We start from the raw sequence: 18,933 nt of genomic DNA, 5'->3' as shown, positions 1-18,933 counted from the left end.
GCCCAGGACCATAAGACTTCAACACAGCAGATCAACTGTTTCACAGATATTTGCCTTCGGCTGCCTTTTTACTTTCCAAAATCTATAGTGTATAGCCAGCTTAAAGTTTTCAATTCTCATTATATGTTGATACAACACAGCAAAATATGTTTTTATACTGATTTATAAAGCTAAGATAGTGTAATGTATACTAAACTAGGAGACCAATATATATATAAGGACCTTATAAGGTTTGGTTTTACCATTTCAAATGAGTTGTTTTTCTTTTGTTTTGTTCTTTTCTTCCAAAAAATATACAACTTGATAGGGAACATGGCTGAAATCACAGCTCAGAAGATTTGGAGGATCCTCCCCTCAACTACCAACAACAATTTGAGCCCTCTGACACATGTGAAGGTGCTACAATGGTACAGCAAGTAACCCTGTAATGGTTAATGGATCCTTCTCATATCATGTGTCAAAGTAAAACATAACTTTTATTATACCCCAAACAATAATATAGGGTGAGTGAGTAATAAGGTGATTAAAAACACAGTCTCTATGATCTCAATTTTTGTATGTACCACTCTCAGTATCAGGGGTCCTGATAATGACATAACCTCTACAATTCACTGCAGCTCAATCACACTCTGCTAAATAGCCAGATTAAACTCTCAATTTTTTATTATGTCCCTTATATATTGGTGACTATTAACGTGTATTTAGAGTCTAAAGTAGCGCTACACGTGTTAGTTCCTTAATGAGCGTTATCAGATGCACCTTTTATGCTGTAAAACTGGTGTGCACCACAGTTAAGGGCACGCTAATGGGGCATCTGCCACCTATTTAAGCAACCCCAATGCTTGAGTAGTGTACAGTAAAAACTACAGAGACCCAGGAACTGTAATCTAAAATCAGAAACTGTCACTGTGACTGGATATCTGTACTGGGTTAGGTATATGTGATCATACCTGGAGGAGTTTAGAATCTTTCCAGTGAAATCAGTAGAACCTTTCCCACAAAATGTTTTGCAAAAAAACTTTTCTGCATAATGTGGTAAAGCACTTGCATTAAGTTGGTCTTACTCACAGATGGAAAGGCTTATAATGCTAACATTACATTGGATGTAGTTAGATCTCTCTGACTATTTTGTGCTGATTTTACATTATTCTTAATAGGATAAGAACTATAATTATCTTGTTTGTTTCTACTACTGAATGTTCCTTTCTTTTGGTTGAGGCTTCTGGATTTGTAGTACTGTTTTTAAACTTCTTACCCTAAGAAATTTGACAGTAGCAATTGCATCCACAATAGTTTTGCCATACTAATATTCCATGGATTAACACAAAATACAGTCTTTTGTGATTCATACCTGAGCATGTGATGGAGGCAAACCCCTTCGTATGTAAACTCCAAACAAGGCATCTTTTCCTAAGGATATGTTGAATTTTAGAAACTGTGGCTGGGTAACATGGATATGTGATCGCCAAAACACCCCCGCTGGTACTTCTTGGGTGATCCGACGGCCAATTTCCACTTCTCCATTGTCTATGCTGCTGTTTCTTGTATTAGTCCAAGGACCTGGAAGACAAAACAATCATTTTAATTTTTTTTATTTTTCAATTTGGACTGTATGATAAAAGGGACAGTACAATCTGCATTACAGAGAGCATCGTACATTATTTCTAGGCAGGAAGTCCTCAAGGATTTTTGAAATGCATTACCTTGACTTTCATCTTGACTTATTACCTCTGAAGGGGAATGTTGAATGGTTCTATTCCCATAAAATTGTAGTTGAAAAAGATATATGAAAATCAACCTTTACTAAACACATCAAAGTTCCCAAGCAGCTAATCATATAGAATAGTGTATCCATATCTCCAATATTGTATCACTGTCTCTACAACTTTTGAAAAATTCGATTCGGCCGATTCGCTAAATTTTTCTTAAAAATTTGGTTCGACACAAATTTATTTGCGGTGAATCTATATTAAAAATGGCTATTTCTGGACTACAGAGAGCCTCAATAGGGGTGTAGAACACTTTGCTTTGTTCTAACACGCATATGGAGTGTGCTGGGTTAGTGAAATAATACTGTCATTCAGTATGATGTGCAGATTACAGGCATCGCTTTTAGAATCACTGCCACAGAGCGGCACAATGACAGAGTTTGGAGGTGGCATCAGTATGAGGAGACCATGTAGTGGCTGAATGACACAGCATGGAGGTGTTGGCAGCATGAGGAGACCATATAGTGGCTGAATGACACAGCTTGGATGTGGATGAAGCATGAGGGGACCATATAGTGGCTCAATGACACAGCGTGGAGGTGTTGGCAACATGAGGACCATATAGTTGCTCAATGAAACAGCCTGGAGCTGGTAGCAGCATGAGTAGACACTAGGGCTTCACACTCCCTTAAGATTAAAAGATTAATTTTAAAATTGAAATAGAAGATTTATGGTAGCTAGTGCTACCATAAAAATGTTTAGGCCCAGGGCCAGAAGCATCAGTAAACCATGTATTGGCTGAATGACACAGCCTGGAGGTGGCTGAAGCATGAGAAGACCATATAGTGGCTGAATGACACAGTCTGGAGTTGACTGAAGCATGAGGAGACCATATAGTATCAGCAAAGTTGGTGGCAGATGAGGAGACAATAGGGCATCACAATATCTAATGTATGGTACCTAGTGCTACCATAAACATATATAGGTAAAGTCCTAGGCCCAGCAGCCTCACTAAACCATTTAGTTGCTGAATGACACAGACTGGAGCTGGCTGAAGCATCAGTAAACCATATTTTGGATGAGTGACACAGCCTGGAGGTGGCTGGAAGTAGAGAGGGATGATCACTGTGATGTGTACTGTGAAAAAAAATGTGAATATTCGTAATTGCGAACATATAGCGCTATATTTGCAATATTCGCAAATTCACATAAATATTTGCATTGCGAATATTCGCTAACAACACTAGTTGTTAAGGGGTTAAAACAGTATTTGTCTAGAACAGCAGCAGACGTTTACTTTTGACTGTCCTTTCACAGTATCTAGGCCCTTGACAGATTAACAGGTACAAAATAGTACACTACTTAGATGTATGTATGTGGTATGCACTTATAAGGGCAGAAAATGCGCTACTGAACGCTCACATAAACGTATTTTAGTTAAACACTAGCCGGTGATTACTTATGGCTGTCCTTTCACAGTATGTAGGCCCTTGAAAGATTAACAGGTGTTTCACAGGAATAGCAGCAAAGTGAAGGAGAAAATTCAAAATCTTATTTTTTTTACACTTGCATGTTCTTGTAGACCCAGGTTTTGAAATTTTACAAGAGGGGTAAAAGGAGAAAAAGCCCCACAAAATTTGTAACTCAATTTCTCTCAAGTAAGGAAATACCTCACATGTGTATGTAAAGGGTTCGGCGGGCTCAGAAGGGAAGGAGCGACAATGGGATTTTGGTAAGTGAGTTTTTCTGAAATGTCTTTTCGGGGACATGACACCCTATGGTGCCAGAACAGCAAAACAAAAAAAAAAACAACATGGCATACCATTTTGGAAACTACATCCTTCAAGGAACGTTACAAGGGGTACAGTGAGCCGTAACACCCCACAGGTGTTTGACGACTTTTTGTTAAATTTGGATGTGTAAATGAATTGAATTTAGTTTTCACTAAATTGCTGGTTTTGCCCCAAATTTTTCCTTTTCACAAGGGGTAATAGGAAAAAATGCCCCCCAAAATTTGCAACCTCATCTCTTGGGGAAATACCCCACATGTGGATATAAAGTGCTTTGCGGGGGAACTACAATGCTCAGAAGAGAAGGAGTGCCATTGATCTTTTGGAGAGAGAATTTGGTTGCAATAGAAGTCGAGGGCCATGTGCATTTACAAAGTCCCCTGTGGTGCCAGAACATTGGACCCCCCACCACATGTGACCCCATTTTTGGAAACTACACCCCTCACAGAATTTAATAAGGTGCAGTGAGCATTTACACCCCACTGGCGTTTGACAGATTTTTGGAACAGTGGGCTGTACAAATGAAAAATTTTAATTTTAATTTTCACGGACCACTGTTCCAAAAATCTGTCAGACACCTGTGGGATGTAAATGCTCACTGTACCCCTTATTACATTACGTTAGGGGTGTAGTTTCTAAAATGGGGTCACATGTGGGAGGGGTCCACTGTTCTGGCACTATGGGGGCTTTGTAAACACACATGGCCTTCAATTTCAGACATATTCTCTCTCCAAAAGCCCAATGGCGCTCCTTCTCTTCTGAGCACTGTAGTTCGCCCACAGAGCACTTTATATCCACATATGGGCTATGTTGTTACTCAGAAGAAATGAGGCTACAAATTTTGGTGGGCTATTTCGATAATCTCCCTTGTGAAAATGAATTTTTTTTTCACATCCAACTTTAATGAAAATTCGTCAAACACCTGTGGGGATTTAAAGCTCACTATACCCCTTGTTACATTCCGTGAGGGGTGTAGTTTCCAAAATGGGGTCACATGTGGGTATTTATTGTTTTGTGTTTATGTCAGAACAACTGTAATATCAGCCACCCCTGTGCAAATCACAAATTTAGACCTCAAATGTACATGATGCGCTCTCAATTCCGAGCCATGTTGTGCGCCCGCAGATCACTTTACACCCACATATGGGGTAGTTTCGTACTCAGGAGAAATTGCATTACAAATTTGAGGGGTCTTTTTTTCCTCTTACCGCTTGTGAAAATGAAAAGTATGGGGCAACACCAGGCAACACCAGCATGTTAGTGTAAAATAATAATTTTTTTTACACTAACATGCTGGTGTAGACCCCAACTTTACCTTTTCATAAGGGGTAAAAGGAGAAAAAGCCCCCCAAAATTTGTAATGCATATCTTCTGGTATATGTTCATGGGTTGTCAGGGTAAATTATATTAGTGCAGAGCTTGCACGTAGTTTTGTAACATCTGTAGGTGCCTGGCGTGAGTTTATTGGTTTCTGATTGGTTGGTGATTATGTCCTTTAAACGGCTAGGAGTTATTAAATTTTTCAGGGTCTGGGCCTTTCTGTATGCGATTTTCGGTGTGGCACGATTGTTGTTTTACAACATGGGATCCTGTAATAGGATTTTCCAATGTTTGTTTAACCCATTAAGGACCAAGGACGTACCGGTACGTCCTGAGTCCTTTCCCTTTCTATAACGCGGGGCCCCGACGTGGCCCCGCGTCATAGCAGGTCGGGCCCGGCCTCTAACAACGGCCGGAACCCGTGGCTAATAGTGATCGCGGTGCCGCGCGCTATTAAAGGGAACCAATCATCAGATTTTACCCTCTATAACGCTTGGTAAAGCTTTATATAGGGTAAAATCTTTATTTTCACCATTCCCGGGGGATGCTCCTGCCCCCCAGGGATGGTGAAGATATGAAGTTATAAACTAGTCACCGCCGCCGCCGTAAGTAGTCACCTGGGCGGGGAGCTCTTCTCATCTACTCCCATTCTTCGGCCGGCAGCGACGCCCCCTCCGCTTGATTGACGGGCCGCGTCATCACTCTGCTCCATCTGTTCAGTGAGCGGAACGATGACGCGCCCCATCAATCAAGCGGAGGGGGCGTCGCTCCCAGCCGAAGAACGGGAGTAGATGAGAAGAGCTCCCCGCCCAGGTGACTACTTACGGCGGCAGCTGTGACTAGTTTATAACTTCATATCTTCACCATCCCTGGGGGCAGGAGCATCCCCCGGGAATGGTGAAAATAAAGATTTTACCCTATATAACACTTTACCAAGCGTTATATAGGGTAAAATCTGATGATTGGTTCCTTTTAACCCTTTAGACGCGGCATTCAACGTTGAACGCTGCGTCTGAAGTGAAAGTGAAACTATGCAGGTTAGCTCAGGGAGCTGTTCAGGATCGCCGCGGCGAAATCGCGGCGTCCTGAACAGCTGTTAGACACGAGGAGGGTCTCCTACCTTGCCTCCTCACCGTCCGATCACCGAATGACTGCTCAGTGCCTGAGATCCAGGCATGAGCAGTCAAGCGGCAGAATCATTCATCACTAGTTTCCTATGTGAAACCAGTGATCAATGTAAAAGATCAGTGTGTGCAGTGCTATAGGTCCCTATGGGAGCTATAACACTGCAAAAAAAAGTGAAAAAAAAGTGAATAAAGATCATTTAACCCCTCCCCTATTAAAAGTTTGAATCTCCCCCCCCCCTTTTCCCATTTTCCCATAAAAAAAAACTGTAAATAAAAATAAACATATGTGGTATCACCGTGTTCGGAAATGTCCAAATTATAAAAATATATTGTTAACTAAACCGCACGGTCAATGGCGTACGCGCAAAAAAATTCCAAAGTCCAAAATAGTGTATTTTTGGTCACTTTTTATATCATGAAAAAATGAATAAAAAGTGATTAACAAGTCTTATCAATACAAAAAATAGGGTACCGCTATAAACTTCAGATCACGGCGCAAAAAATGAGCCATCATACCGACCCGTACGCGGTAACATAAAAAAGTTATAGTGGTCAGAAGATGACAATTTTAAATGTATAAATTTTCCTGCATGTAGTTATGATTTTTTTCAGAAGTATGCCAAAATCAAACCGATATAAGTAGGGTATCATTTTAATCGTATGGACCTACATAATAAAGAGAAGGTGTCATTTTTACTGGAAAATTTACTGCGTGGAAACAGAAGCCCCCAAAATTTACAAAATTTTTTTTTTTTTCAATTTTGGCTCACAATGATTTCTTTTTCCGTTTCGCCATAGATTTTTGGGTAAAATTACTGATGTCATTACAAAGTAGAATTGATGGCGCAAAAAAGAAGCCATCATATGGATTTTCAGGTGCAAAATTGAAAGGGTTATGATTTTTTAAAGGTAAGGAGGAAAAGATGAAAGTGCAAAAACGTAAAACCCCCTGGTCCTTAAAGGGGTACTCCACCCCTAGACATCTCGCCGGGGTCCCGCTGCAGGGGACCCCGGGGATCACTGCTGCAGCACCCCGCTATCATTACTGCGCAGAGCGAGATCGCTCTGCACGTAATGACGGGCAATACAGGGGCCGGAGCATCGTTACCGCCCCCGTCAATACAAGTCTATGGGAAGGGGGCGTGGCGGTCGTCAAGCCCCCTGCCATAGACTTGCATTAAGGGGACGGGCCGTGATGTCATGAGGGGCGGATCCATGACGTCATGCTGCTCCGGCCCCTGTATCGCCCGTCATTACGCACAGAGCGAACTCGCTCTGTGCAGTAATGATGGCGGGGTGCCGCAACGGCGATCCCCGGGGTCCCCAGCAGCGGGACCTCGGCGATCTGACATCTTATCCCCTATCCTTTGGATAGGGGATAAGATGCCAGAGGCGGAGTACCCCTTTAAGGGGTTAAAATATCCTGAACATTCTTGTGTGACGCACAATAGGGCCCCTCAATGCTCGCTTGTATGCTGCGTGTATAATTCTTGATGTATATCCCTTCTCTGCAAGTCTTTCCTTGACTATTCCCCTTTGTTCTTTGTAGTTATACACTTTTGTACAGTTTCTGCGAAGACAGTAACATTGTCTATATGGGATGTTTAATTTCCACTTCTTGAAATGGCTGCTGTCACAGGAAAAAAAACTATTACAGTCTACTTTCTTGAAGTATATGTGCCCTGGGTTTGCAGGTATATCTGTTGTCCAAAGGAGAAGTAGTTGTGATATAGAATATATTGAATCCAATTACATACAAACTCCTTCTGAGCCGTAGGCATGGCGGGATCTCTTTCCAGTGTGGATCGAATCACACAAATGCCCTTATCATGCGGTATATTAGAATAAAGGGACGATACGTCCAGTGTGGCCCATATAAATTTGGGTTCCCATACAAAATTGCTGACAGTCTCTATCAGGCCAGGTGTCTCTTTTAGATAGGAATCCAGCGTGATCACATATTTCTGTCAAATAACATCAACGTACTGAGACACGTTACTGGAAATGGAATTAATCACAGCTATTAAGGGACGTCCAGGAGGAGTAGTGACGCATTTGTATATTTTGGGGAGATGGTAAAAGATAGCTGTTTTTAGACGAAAGACAGAGATTAATTCCTTTTAAGTAAGAATCCCCTTTTCAAAGGCATCCTTGATTAATTCCATACATATGTTGGAGTATTGAGTCGTGGGATCTCTGGGTAACATTCCCCTCATCATCATTGAAGCGCTGAGAACCTCCTTCTGCTACAATCTCCTCCAAGCTTCACACTCTTGTTCCTCAAGAGCATGCTCCGGCTGTCTCTATACACGGCTGTCATTACTAGTATTTTTTCCATCTCGCGCATGCGCAGTGCAGGAAACGGCTTCCTGCTCACTCACACTGCCCTGGGCTCCAAACTAATTTATTAATTTTACAATTTCAAGCACACCAACAGTGTGTTTTATCGTTTACTATATGTTTATACCATTTACTTTCATATAATGATTTTATATGATATAAAGTATGCATTTCTTATGTTTTACCTGTGATGTTACATAACTCCCCCCCCCCCCCCCCCCCCAGGGGGGCAGAGCTTGTGAGTTTTTGGTGCAGTTTTTTGTACATTTAAACGCCTGCCATTTTATTTGTTTGTATGACTATACATTTGAGTAAGATGTTGTGGCTAATAAAAATTGTTGCATAAAGTTTCTTGACTGGTCGATTGGGCAGTTGTAACCGGATTGTTTTCTTCACTTCCAAGTACTTGCATTAGACATCATCCAGAAGTTCCTGCTGCTGACAACGGGAAGCTGCACCATCAAACATCCACTTGAATGCGTTTACTGCTGTTGTGTCATTATGCACAACAGAACAATGTGAGCAAGACTGCCTTTGGTGGCCTTTTATCTCACCATTCTTGCACAACTGTGGTGCTAAACAATACTGCCCTATGAGGAGCCCTGCTCTCTTTTTTTTATAGAGCATTTACATGGTGGCAGCGATTATGTGCCAGTGCCTGTTGTTACTGCTCCTGCCATGTAACCACACAACAAACCACAGGAGTGCAGGAGTGATTAGGAATTAAACAGGCAAGCATTGTTTGCTTTGTTATTTTAACAAGTTAACCATACCCCTACCCTTATCTATATCTACTCCCCTCCTAACCATGTTTAATATTTTGCAATGTTTTGTTTTCCACCCTGATGAACCCTTTAATTATTAGAAATGGAAAAGGGTGCAGATGCTGTGTAATAAGAGGATGAGATTTAATAAGTTCCATGCCAGACACTGTGTGTGATTACGCATGCATGTGGTTTGCGGGGTATGTGTTCTATGAGGTCTATGAGTACGCAACCTGAGTCAGATGTGTGATGTGTGTGAAATATGTTCCTTGTGTGGGAAACATTGAAGTCACAGTAGCCAGGACACTCTCACTAAACAGGAGCCCTATGCTGTCCGTGTCTGTCTGGATCTACAGCCCCCATAGTTTTCAGTCGATGCTCTAAAGATTTCCAGAGCTGACAGTGTGTCAGCCATAGTGGTATCCCACCTCATTCAGGGTTTAGTTGAGCTGGCAGTTCCTGCGGGAATGATGTATCACAAAAAGAAGGAAGCAGTGGTGACCAGTAGTGTTGAGCGGCATAGGCCATATTCGAATTCGCGAATATTCGCGAATATATGGACGAATATTCGTCATATATTCGCGAATATTCGCATATTCGTTATATTTTCGTTTTATTTTCGCATATGCGAAAATTATCATATGTGAATAATAGCGTATACAAAATTAGCATACGTGAAAATTCGCATATGCGAAAATTAGCATATGCGAATTTTCGCACGCCAGTCTCGCACAGTAGTATTAGAGCCTTCTTTACACCACACAAGCTGGAAGCAGAGAGGGATGATCACTGTGATGTGTACTGTGAAAAAAAAAACTAATATTCGTAATTACGAATATATAGTGCTATATTCGCGAAATTCGCGAATTCGCGAATATGCGATATTCGCGAATAATATTCGAATTGCGAATATTCGTGAGCAACACTAGTGACCAGTGGGGACTGGGAAAGGTCAGAATGACGGAGACAGGGTATCTGGGAAGGCGAGCATAGCTCATTTTGCATGTTGAATATACCAACAGCCAAGTATAAAAAAAAATCCTCCCGGACTAACCACTTTGGACTAAATCAATTTCCCAAATTTCAACAACCCCCAGTTTGTTTTGAGTTAAGAATTGTGTTTCAATGAACAAATGACAGACAATTCAGTAAAGCACCTAGTGCTCTTTCATTCCACTATAACGTAAAAAGGATATTAAATATATTAACAAGGATGAGTGAGTGTGGAAATATGAACTTTGCTGTGAATCAGATTTTCACAGATCTGTTTGTCCTATTTTATAGCTTCATACTCTAATACATTTTATATATTTTTTCTATTAAAAACTCATCTTAAACTAAAATCTGTGAAAGCAAGAGATACTTGATAAGAGGAATGGGCTGAAAGGCTTGATGTGAAGCTCATTTCACAGTGCTGGAAATATACACTGCAAACTTCATTCAAAAGCTTACATGAATTTAGCAGTCACTCTTCTATTAAACCATGTCCAGAATAAGGTACTAGAGAAGAGCGCTGTGAAATCTGGCTTTAGCTTATAATCTCACTAGGGAAGTCACTGTCCTATATTCTTATATACAGAACATTATGGGGATTTAATCTTTAAGAGTTCGTGACCGCACGCTTCTCTATTTTCTGAGCTCTGACCAAACAGTTACCAATTATCCTTGTATGTCTATTGGAGACCTAGGAAAGAGTGCATCAATCATTTGGAGAAAGCTATTTCTTTCCCATGTAAGTTCAAGTTTGCCACAACATCTATAAAAAGGTTATGAATATAACAATACACATTAAACAATTGGACTTTACTGCTTCTTTTTCTTATTAGGGTATTTTGTATATTTACTGCTTGATGTAGCTTCATCTCAGGAACATCTATTTCCCCTCAATTTCCTAAAGCTCTCAAGAACATGCTGAAATTTCATAGGAACTTTAGGAAGATATCGTCAGAGAAGTCACTAGTGACTTTGCATTTTCTATTTATGTGCAGCAGATACCACATACTGCTGACATCTCCTTATACCATATGAGACTCAATTCCAATTGACAGGGAGCATAAAGGAAGTATTTCTTTTACATAGTTAAGTGGATATACCTAGGAGTCAAGTATGGGAACTCAAGGGCTGGCCCTGCAGAACTCCTGCTAATAGGAACACTGTTCCTGGAAGCAGTGCATGAACTCCGTTCCCATGCGTCCCTGCAGGACTTTAGCCAAGGATATACCCAACTATATTATACTGGCAGCAGGTTTTTATTTATTCCACTGTATATGTTACTACTCGAAGAGAAAGAGGCCATTATGTTCAGGCCCTTATACAGAGAAGTCTAGAGAAGACATCTGATGACTAGCATACACATTAGACAATAAGTGTTTGGGACCATTCATTCATGTTAATATTTTAGTTAAGAAATACACACACAGAAGCAAGAAAGAGAAAAGTAGATGAACAATTTCAGTTTTTCTGCATTGCTTACAATAAAATGTGGTTTGATTGTTCTCTAAGTCACCATTACATTGTGCAACCCCCCCCCCCCCCCCCCCACGATGCAAGGTGAATGAATAAGCGAACTCTTGAATTTAATAACCTGTATTAAAAGTGGTTATCCAGGAATAGAAAAACACAGCTAATTTCTTTCAAAAACATTTCCACGTCTGTCTCCACGTCGGGTGGTTTTACAATTTTGCTCCATTCATTTCAATGGAATTGAGCTGCAGAACCACGCCCAACCTACAGACAGATGGGGAGCGGTTTTTAAAAGAAAGTAGCTCTGTTTTTCTATTCCTGGATAACTCCTTTAACTCTTGAATTTGATCCCCTTAAGAATCACCTCCATAAAATGTTTCCTGTAAGTGAAATAAGATTTGTACATCCTTGCGGAGGAATTTTTCACCATGTTGTTCTGAAAATGTGTTTCATCAATATTTCCAAGATCCCTTTTCAGATACTTCCACAGTATCTCAAAAGAGTTAGGGTAAATATTCTGACTATAAAATTTCAATTGTCTTCTTTCCTAACCATTACTTAGTTGATTTACTCGTCATCTTTGGGTTACTGTCTTGTTGCATCACCCAAAATCTCTTCAGCTTGTTCTCAGGGACTGCTGGCCTGACATTTTCCTGAAAAATATTTTAGTATACCTTTAGCTCTTAGTTCCCTCAGTGATTACAAGGCAACCAGGCCTTGTGGCAGAAAAACTTCCCTAAACCATGATTCTCCTTTCCCAAATTTACATAAGATGCAGACTGTAGAGACTTTACAACTGGGATGCAGACTGTAGATACTTCTGTAGGTCTTTTGATATTACACTTGGGTTTTTCTCACCTATTTCAGGATTGCCTTTTGTGCTATTAGAATGATTTGAAAGGGGTATTCCAGCATTCATTTTTTGTAGTGCTGGGGCTTTACAAAATAGGAAAAAAGGTATACCTACTGCCAGTCCTCCACAGGTCCCACTGCAGCTACTCTTTGTTCTGTTTCCAGTCCTCCTCTCACTGTCTAATGCCTGCTTCCAGACATGAGTTTAGACCAGGACATGCCTGCTTAGCTAATCACTGGCTAAGATTAGACACTACTGCACCCATTTGTAGCCAGCTTGTCTAAATGTGAAATGATGTACATCAAGGTCTTTAGCAATGCTTTTGTAATCTTTTCCCGACTTAATGCACTCACAACACATCTTATGAGGTTTTTTTTATACTAAGCAATCTTCCTTGAAAAGAACAAGTTTGTCCAAATTCAAGCTTTGTGCACCTTTATTTAATGTGGAAACCCAATATTCTCTCCTCAGCTGAAACACATTTTGCCAATTAGTACTTGGAGAAGTTATCAACCCCTTAAGGATTCAGGGTTTTTCCGTTTTTGCACTTTCGTTTTTTCCTCCTTACATTTTAAAAATCATAACCCTTTCAATTTTCCACCTAAAAATCCATATTATGGCTTATTTTTTGCATCACCAATTCTACTTTGCAGTGATATTAGTCAATTTACCCAAAAATTCATGGCGAAATGGAAAAAAAATCATTGTGCAACAAAATCGAAGAAAAAACACCATTTTGTAAATTTTGGGGGCATCCGTTTCTACGCAGTGCATATTTCGGTAAAAATGACACCTTATCATTATTCTGTAGGTCGATACGGTTAAAATGATACCCTACTTATATAGGTTTGATTTTGTCGTACTTCTGGAAAAAATCATATACATGCACGAAAATGTATACGTTTAAAAATGTCATCTTCTGACCCCTATAACTTTTTTATTTTTCCATTTACAGGGCGGTATGAGGACTAATTTTTTGCGCCGTGATCTGAAGTTTATATCTGTAGGATTTTTGTTTTGATCGGACTTCTTGATCACTTTTTATTCATTTTTTAATGATATAAAAAGTGACCAAAATTCGCTTTTTTGGACTTTGGAATTTTTTTACGTGTACGCCATTGACCGTGCGGTTTAATTAACAATATATTTTTATAGTTCGGACATTTACGCACGCGGCGATACCAAATATGTTTATTTTTATCTACACTGTTATATTTTTTTATGGGAAAAGGGGGGTGATTCAAACTTTTATTAGGGAAGGGGTTAAATGACCTTTATTAACACTTTTTTTAAACTTTTTTTTTGCAGTGTTATAGGTCCCATAGGGACCTATAACACTGCACACACTGATCTCATACACAGATCACAGGCGTGTATTAACACTCCTGTGATCAGTGTTATCGGTGCTTGACTGCTCCTGCCTGGATCTCAGGCACGGAGCAGTCATTCGTCGATCGGACACCGAGGAGGCAGGTAAGGGCCCTCCCGGTGTCCTGTAAGCTGTTCGGGATGCCGTGATTTCACCGCGGCGGTCCCGAGCAGCCCGACTGACTAGCCGGGATACTTTCACTTTCACTTTAGAAGCGGCGGTCAGCTTTGACCGCTGCTTCTAAAGGGTTAATACCAAACATTGCCGCGATCGGCGATGTGTGGTATTAGCGGTGGGTCCCGGCCGTTGATGAGCGCCGGGACCGGCATGATGTGATGCGCGGTCGCGCTGCTTCATATCGCGGGAGCCGTAAATATACGTCCTGCGTCGTTAAGGGGTTAACACAGGGGTTCACTAAGTTTCTCCCTGCACTATATTATCTTTATACTCAATAAAAAAACATGAATGACACAACTGTCTGTGTGTTATTAGTTTAGGTAAATCTTGTTTGTGACAACAATCGGACCGCATTTATTTAGAAGTTAATGCAAAAATCCATGTAATTCAAAAGGGCTCACTTACTTTACCGTTTACATTTTTAAATAGCATTTTTCAATGCCATTGAAAAGTTAAAGGGTTATTCTTTTTTAACATTACTGGCAAACACTTTCTGTTCCCTCCCAACACTAGGAAATGCCTGCTCAGCCAATCACTGGCTGTAACATTGACCTGCCTCAGGCAGAGATGAGTAGGACGAAGTTATCCACGCTAGCAGGGATTGGCACTGTGGAGCAGCATGGGGGGATATCAGCAGCAGGTAAGTACAGGTTTTGGGGTGTTTTTTCAAAAGACAAGGAGGCAGAGGTGGTCACAGTACTCTTGCATCAGCTGTGTCCACTTCATTGTTTACCAGGCACAGAACAATATGGATGTGCAAACTACTGCAATTCAGTCCCATTTACTTAAAAAAGACTTAGATTCAGTTACATTTTTGCAGTGAACCTTTGGTGCCTTTTTTTGCATTTAGATGTACAAAAAGCACAAATTAGTGCAAATAGGCGCAGATAAACACCATCATTGGGCTGGCTTAAAACAGTGCTTTCAACCTAATTTTTGCATGACACCGGTAAACTTGCACTTCTTAAATAAATAAGGTGCAAGTACACAGAAAAAACAACTACAAATCATGTAAATCACTTCAGCCACACCAAAATTGACAAATGCACCCTCCCCTTATCATTCCCCTATCTTTCTTGAAGCATGGGTGGTGGGGGACCGAAAGATGCTGGAACAGGAGCTCAGAGTTGAGTAAAAATGTTTAATACTTTAATCTAGTCCTGGTGTGCATACACAAGATAAAGTCTACAGAGACTTTTAGAAATAACGGTTGGGTGAGGGGCACAAATTAATTATGTTTTTTATTAAACCTTAAAATTATGTAAAAAGTAAAGAAATTTTTTTTTAAATTTGTTTTCCTATTTTAACAATTTTAGATTTTTTTTATGATTAACAAACATTACGTGAAATACATTTATTATAATAGCACAAACATCAGTTGAAATTTGTAATGATTATTTTTTTGTTTTGTTTTGGGAGGGAGAATTGCTATTAACAGATGTGCGTGTTTATGAAGTGCTGAAACTCGATTTCCATCAGTGTCTACAAAGCAGGTAGCATTCTACGATTAGCTGTGTTGGGAAGCCATATTGTGAGACTGGATTCTTTCCCAACTTTCTGTGGACATTCCAACTCATCTAAAATGTGAATATGCCTTAATTGCACAATAACTATGCTGGAGATAGCTGTGCGCTGCACTTTTTTGGATAAGGACACAGAGTCCTTCGGCGATTTATACCCACTGCTCACATAAGGAGTTACTTTGGTAGGACCTTATATAAAAAGTATTTAAGTAGCTGCTAATGTTCTCCCCAACCATTTTAAGCTCAGGATGTTATCTGGTTTTACATTAACCCATACAATCAACCTCTTTCTACACATAATCACTTTGAAATGCTCTGTCCAAACAACATTAGTAAGCTCTGGTATTTCCCAGCATCTGTTATGTTGGTCCAAAAGGACAGTCTGTTTCTGTTGGAGATGTTCTCTTAATGGCCTATTTAAAGACCTGCGGGTAGAGGTACAGATTAGTGGTAAAGTAGAGCAGATGCTTTTAGGAAGGGGAAAAAGTAATTTGCTTACATACATGCTGAGGGCAGTTATAAATGAGACACTAAAAGGTTAGTGAGCAGAGGAATGTAGATATCAAGATCAAATCTGTAATACTTTCTATTATGTAAAAAATATTTACCTCCATGTATTATCTTTTCAAAAGAGATAACAATTTTCAGAATCATTGTCTTGTGTCCCTGCGTCTAAACTGGCAAAAAGATCTTAAAATCATTACTAGTATAAAATATATATATATATATATATATATATATATATATATATATATATATATATAATGATAAAAAAAAAATATATATATATATATATATATATATATATATATATATAACTTTTTGGAAACAGATTTTATAGTTCCATGGTATATTACCAGGTTCAGGTTAACTATGCATTATTAGTATGGTATCACATTAACTGACCCCATTAAGGTATTTGAGGCCATATAAGACACAGGCTGTTTCTCTTTCTTTACAATCCAGACATGAACCTCTTAGAATCAATAGACAGGAAATGGAAATCTAAGTAATATATAACATAACAAACATAACCATATCCTGTATTTCATTATGGAAGGTCAAACCGCTGAGGTCAACTGTAATCTCAAGTATGGGACTCCCAAAGCCGCTGTCTGAATGAAGCATAAATGTGCACACTCGACCACTGTTCCATACATTGTCCATGGGAGTTTAAAATGTCTAGCCTGACAAATGTATTGCACAACATTATATAGACTTTAGTCATCAGCATTCATATTGCTTCTTAGCAACTTCAGTAGCAGACGGGGGGGGGGAGAAACTATGCATGCCATTTAAACATAGTAACATAGTACATAGTTTGTAGGCTAAAAAAAGACACCCAATCACGCTGTTCTGACTATTACCCTACAGTGTTGATCCAGATGAAGTAAAAAAAAAAATCAAGGTAGAAGTAATTTCATCATCAGAATATATCCCCAGATCAGCAACACTTCTCCAGAATCTTGTAACTATAGCTTACAATAGTTTTACAGTCCAGGGAAATATACAAAAGCCTTTAAACTCTTTAATTGCGCTCACCAAGGGAATTTCCTATTGTAGAGAGTTCCATAGTCACCTTCTAAGATGGTCTAGAAACTTTCTCTTTACTAGACGTAGAGGATGCACCCTTGTTATAGATACAGCCCAGGATATAAATAGATCATGGGAGATGGGATAGATCTCTGTACTGCTGCCTGATATATTAAAGTTATTAGATCCCCCTCAGCTGTCTTAACCTAACTAAATAGCCCTAAGTTTGATCATTGATATTGGTACTGCAGTCCACCCATTACATTCATTACTCTGTTTGCTCAAGTTTAAACCTGCTCAAGCTGTGCTGCACCTTTCTTGTACACTGTCCCCCACAATGTACACATGTGCTGTCTGACTTTTTGGTAGAACATTTTTCTCATCATGTGCATTGATAACCCCTTTGATGCACCCTGTGATTTAATTTGTCTTGGCAGCAGCTGCCTGACACTGGCTACTACTGTTAAATTTACTGTCAAGTAAGATTCCTTAGACCTTTTCCATGTCAGTTTTACCCAGTGTTTTCCATTAAGCAAGTAATTTTGGTATGGATTTCCCTATAACCTTACATTTATCAGTGATAAACCTCATTTGTCACTTATATGTCCAAGCCTCCAACTTCTGTAAATGAATGCAGCAGAGAAAGCTCATCAGTACCTTGCAAGAGCCATTGCAGAAACAGAAGTATTTCACCAGAAGTGACTCAATTTGGCACCAGTTCTTGCTCATACATTATCCTACGGAACTTTGCTGCAAGTTTTCATGGTTTGATAAGGGTGTATCATAGCATCTTTAAAAGGGAATATGTTAGCAGTATTACCTGCACTAACCTGTTTATTATACAGGGTAATAGTGCAGCTGACGCTATTTGTAAATCTGTAACAGGGGCCAGCTGGGCAGGCAGAACAGTACACCAAGAAGGTTTGAACATTCCCAATGCACCACGTAGATTATTTGCATATTAGGATTTTTCTTTACATCTCCGAAAAGGTGTAACAGATTTGAAAAAGGTAACCAGCGGTACAACCTGCATCACCTGCACTATTATTCTGTATAAACAAGTTAGTGCAGGTGATGCTGCTGACACATTTCATTTAACTATATTAAAACTAAACATACATTTTTTCTTAAACATCTGAAAGCACCATAAGATGAAGCAGTAATATAAAAAGTATAAATATAAATCTGCATTATATTGTACTAAAATGTTAATATTGCATAATAAACTTTAAATATGGGAATTAAACTGAGACAGCAGATATATCGATACATCATCTGCAGTACCCTTTGGAATATATGATGCCTTATTATTATTTATGTTTAAGCAAAGGCAATTAAACATAAGTCACCTGAAGACAATCTACATTGACTCTAGAGAATGGTGTCAACCTTCATCATTCTCTTAGAATACAATCAATCAGTATCTGCCTCAGTGTTTTATATGCTTTTTTTCAGCTAAGAATCACAAATGCATGCTGCGAGCAGCTCAGAAGTATGATGTTTACCAATATCATAACAAACAGATTGGGTCATCTACTACATGTGCATAAGTTAGCTATTGAAGGACAGATTTGCAATAATCACAATAAGGTAAAATTGTCTATGGTCGCATATAACTTTCACTTCCCGTGGAGACAAAATGTAGTTTTAGCAGAGCTGAGTGTGTAATTTGGCAAATTTACTATGTCAGATATCACAGTAGTTTTCCCTAGGAGAATAGCTAAAGCTGTTAAGACAGAAAAGACTAAACATATAGGGAATCTGTCAACTGTATTTGCTGTAGACCCTGTTGGATAGCTGTTAGAGTATGCAAGAAAACTGTACTCTTCTTGGAGCTGATGGTGGTTGCTAAATGTATACATTTCCTGTGGCACTTGAGCAGCTCTGCCCCACCTCTTCGGCACTTGACTAAGAAATGAAAAGACAATTCTTGAAGTTTGGAAACCTCTATATCAGCTCCAGGAA

General features: G+C 39.5%; 1 protein-coding gene across 12 annotated transcripts in view; it reads right to left on the bottom strand.

The window, feature by feature from the left end:
• Positions 1–18,933, bottom strand: part of TENM2 (teneurin transmembrane protein 2) — a 2,592,228-nt gene that overhangs the window by 338,615 nt on the left and 2,234,680 nt on the right. For all 12 annotated transcript variants that reach the window (XM_056575104.1, XM_056575105.1, XM_056575107.1 and 9 more), the window contains one exon: positions 1,352–1,560. In XM_056575104.1, coding sequence (XP_056431079.1) covers positions 1,352–1,560 — 209 coding nt within the window. The remainder of the gene's footprint in view (positions 1–1,351; positions 1,561–18,933) is intronic.

Source organism: Hyla sarda, chromosome 4 (assembly GCF_029499605.1).
Source record: "Hyla sarda isolate aHylSar1 chromosome 4, aHylSar1.hap1, whole genome shotgun sequence".
Taxonomy (NCBI): Eukaryota; Metazoa; Chordata; class Amphibia; order Anura; family Hylidae; genus Hyla; species Hyla sarda.
Note: the sequence above shows the minus strand (reverse complement) of the source record. Positions and strands in the feature narration are given on the sequence as shown.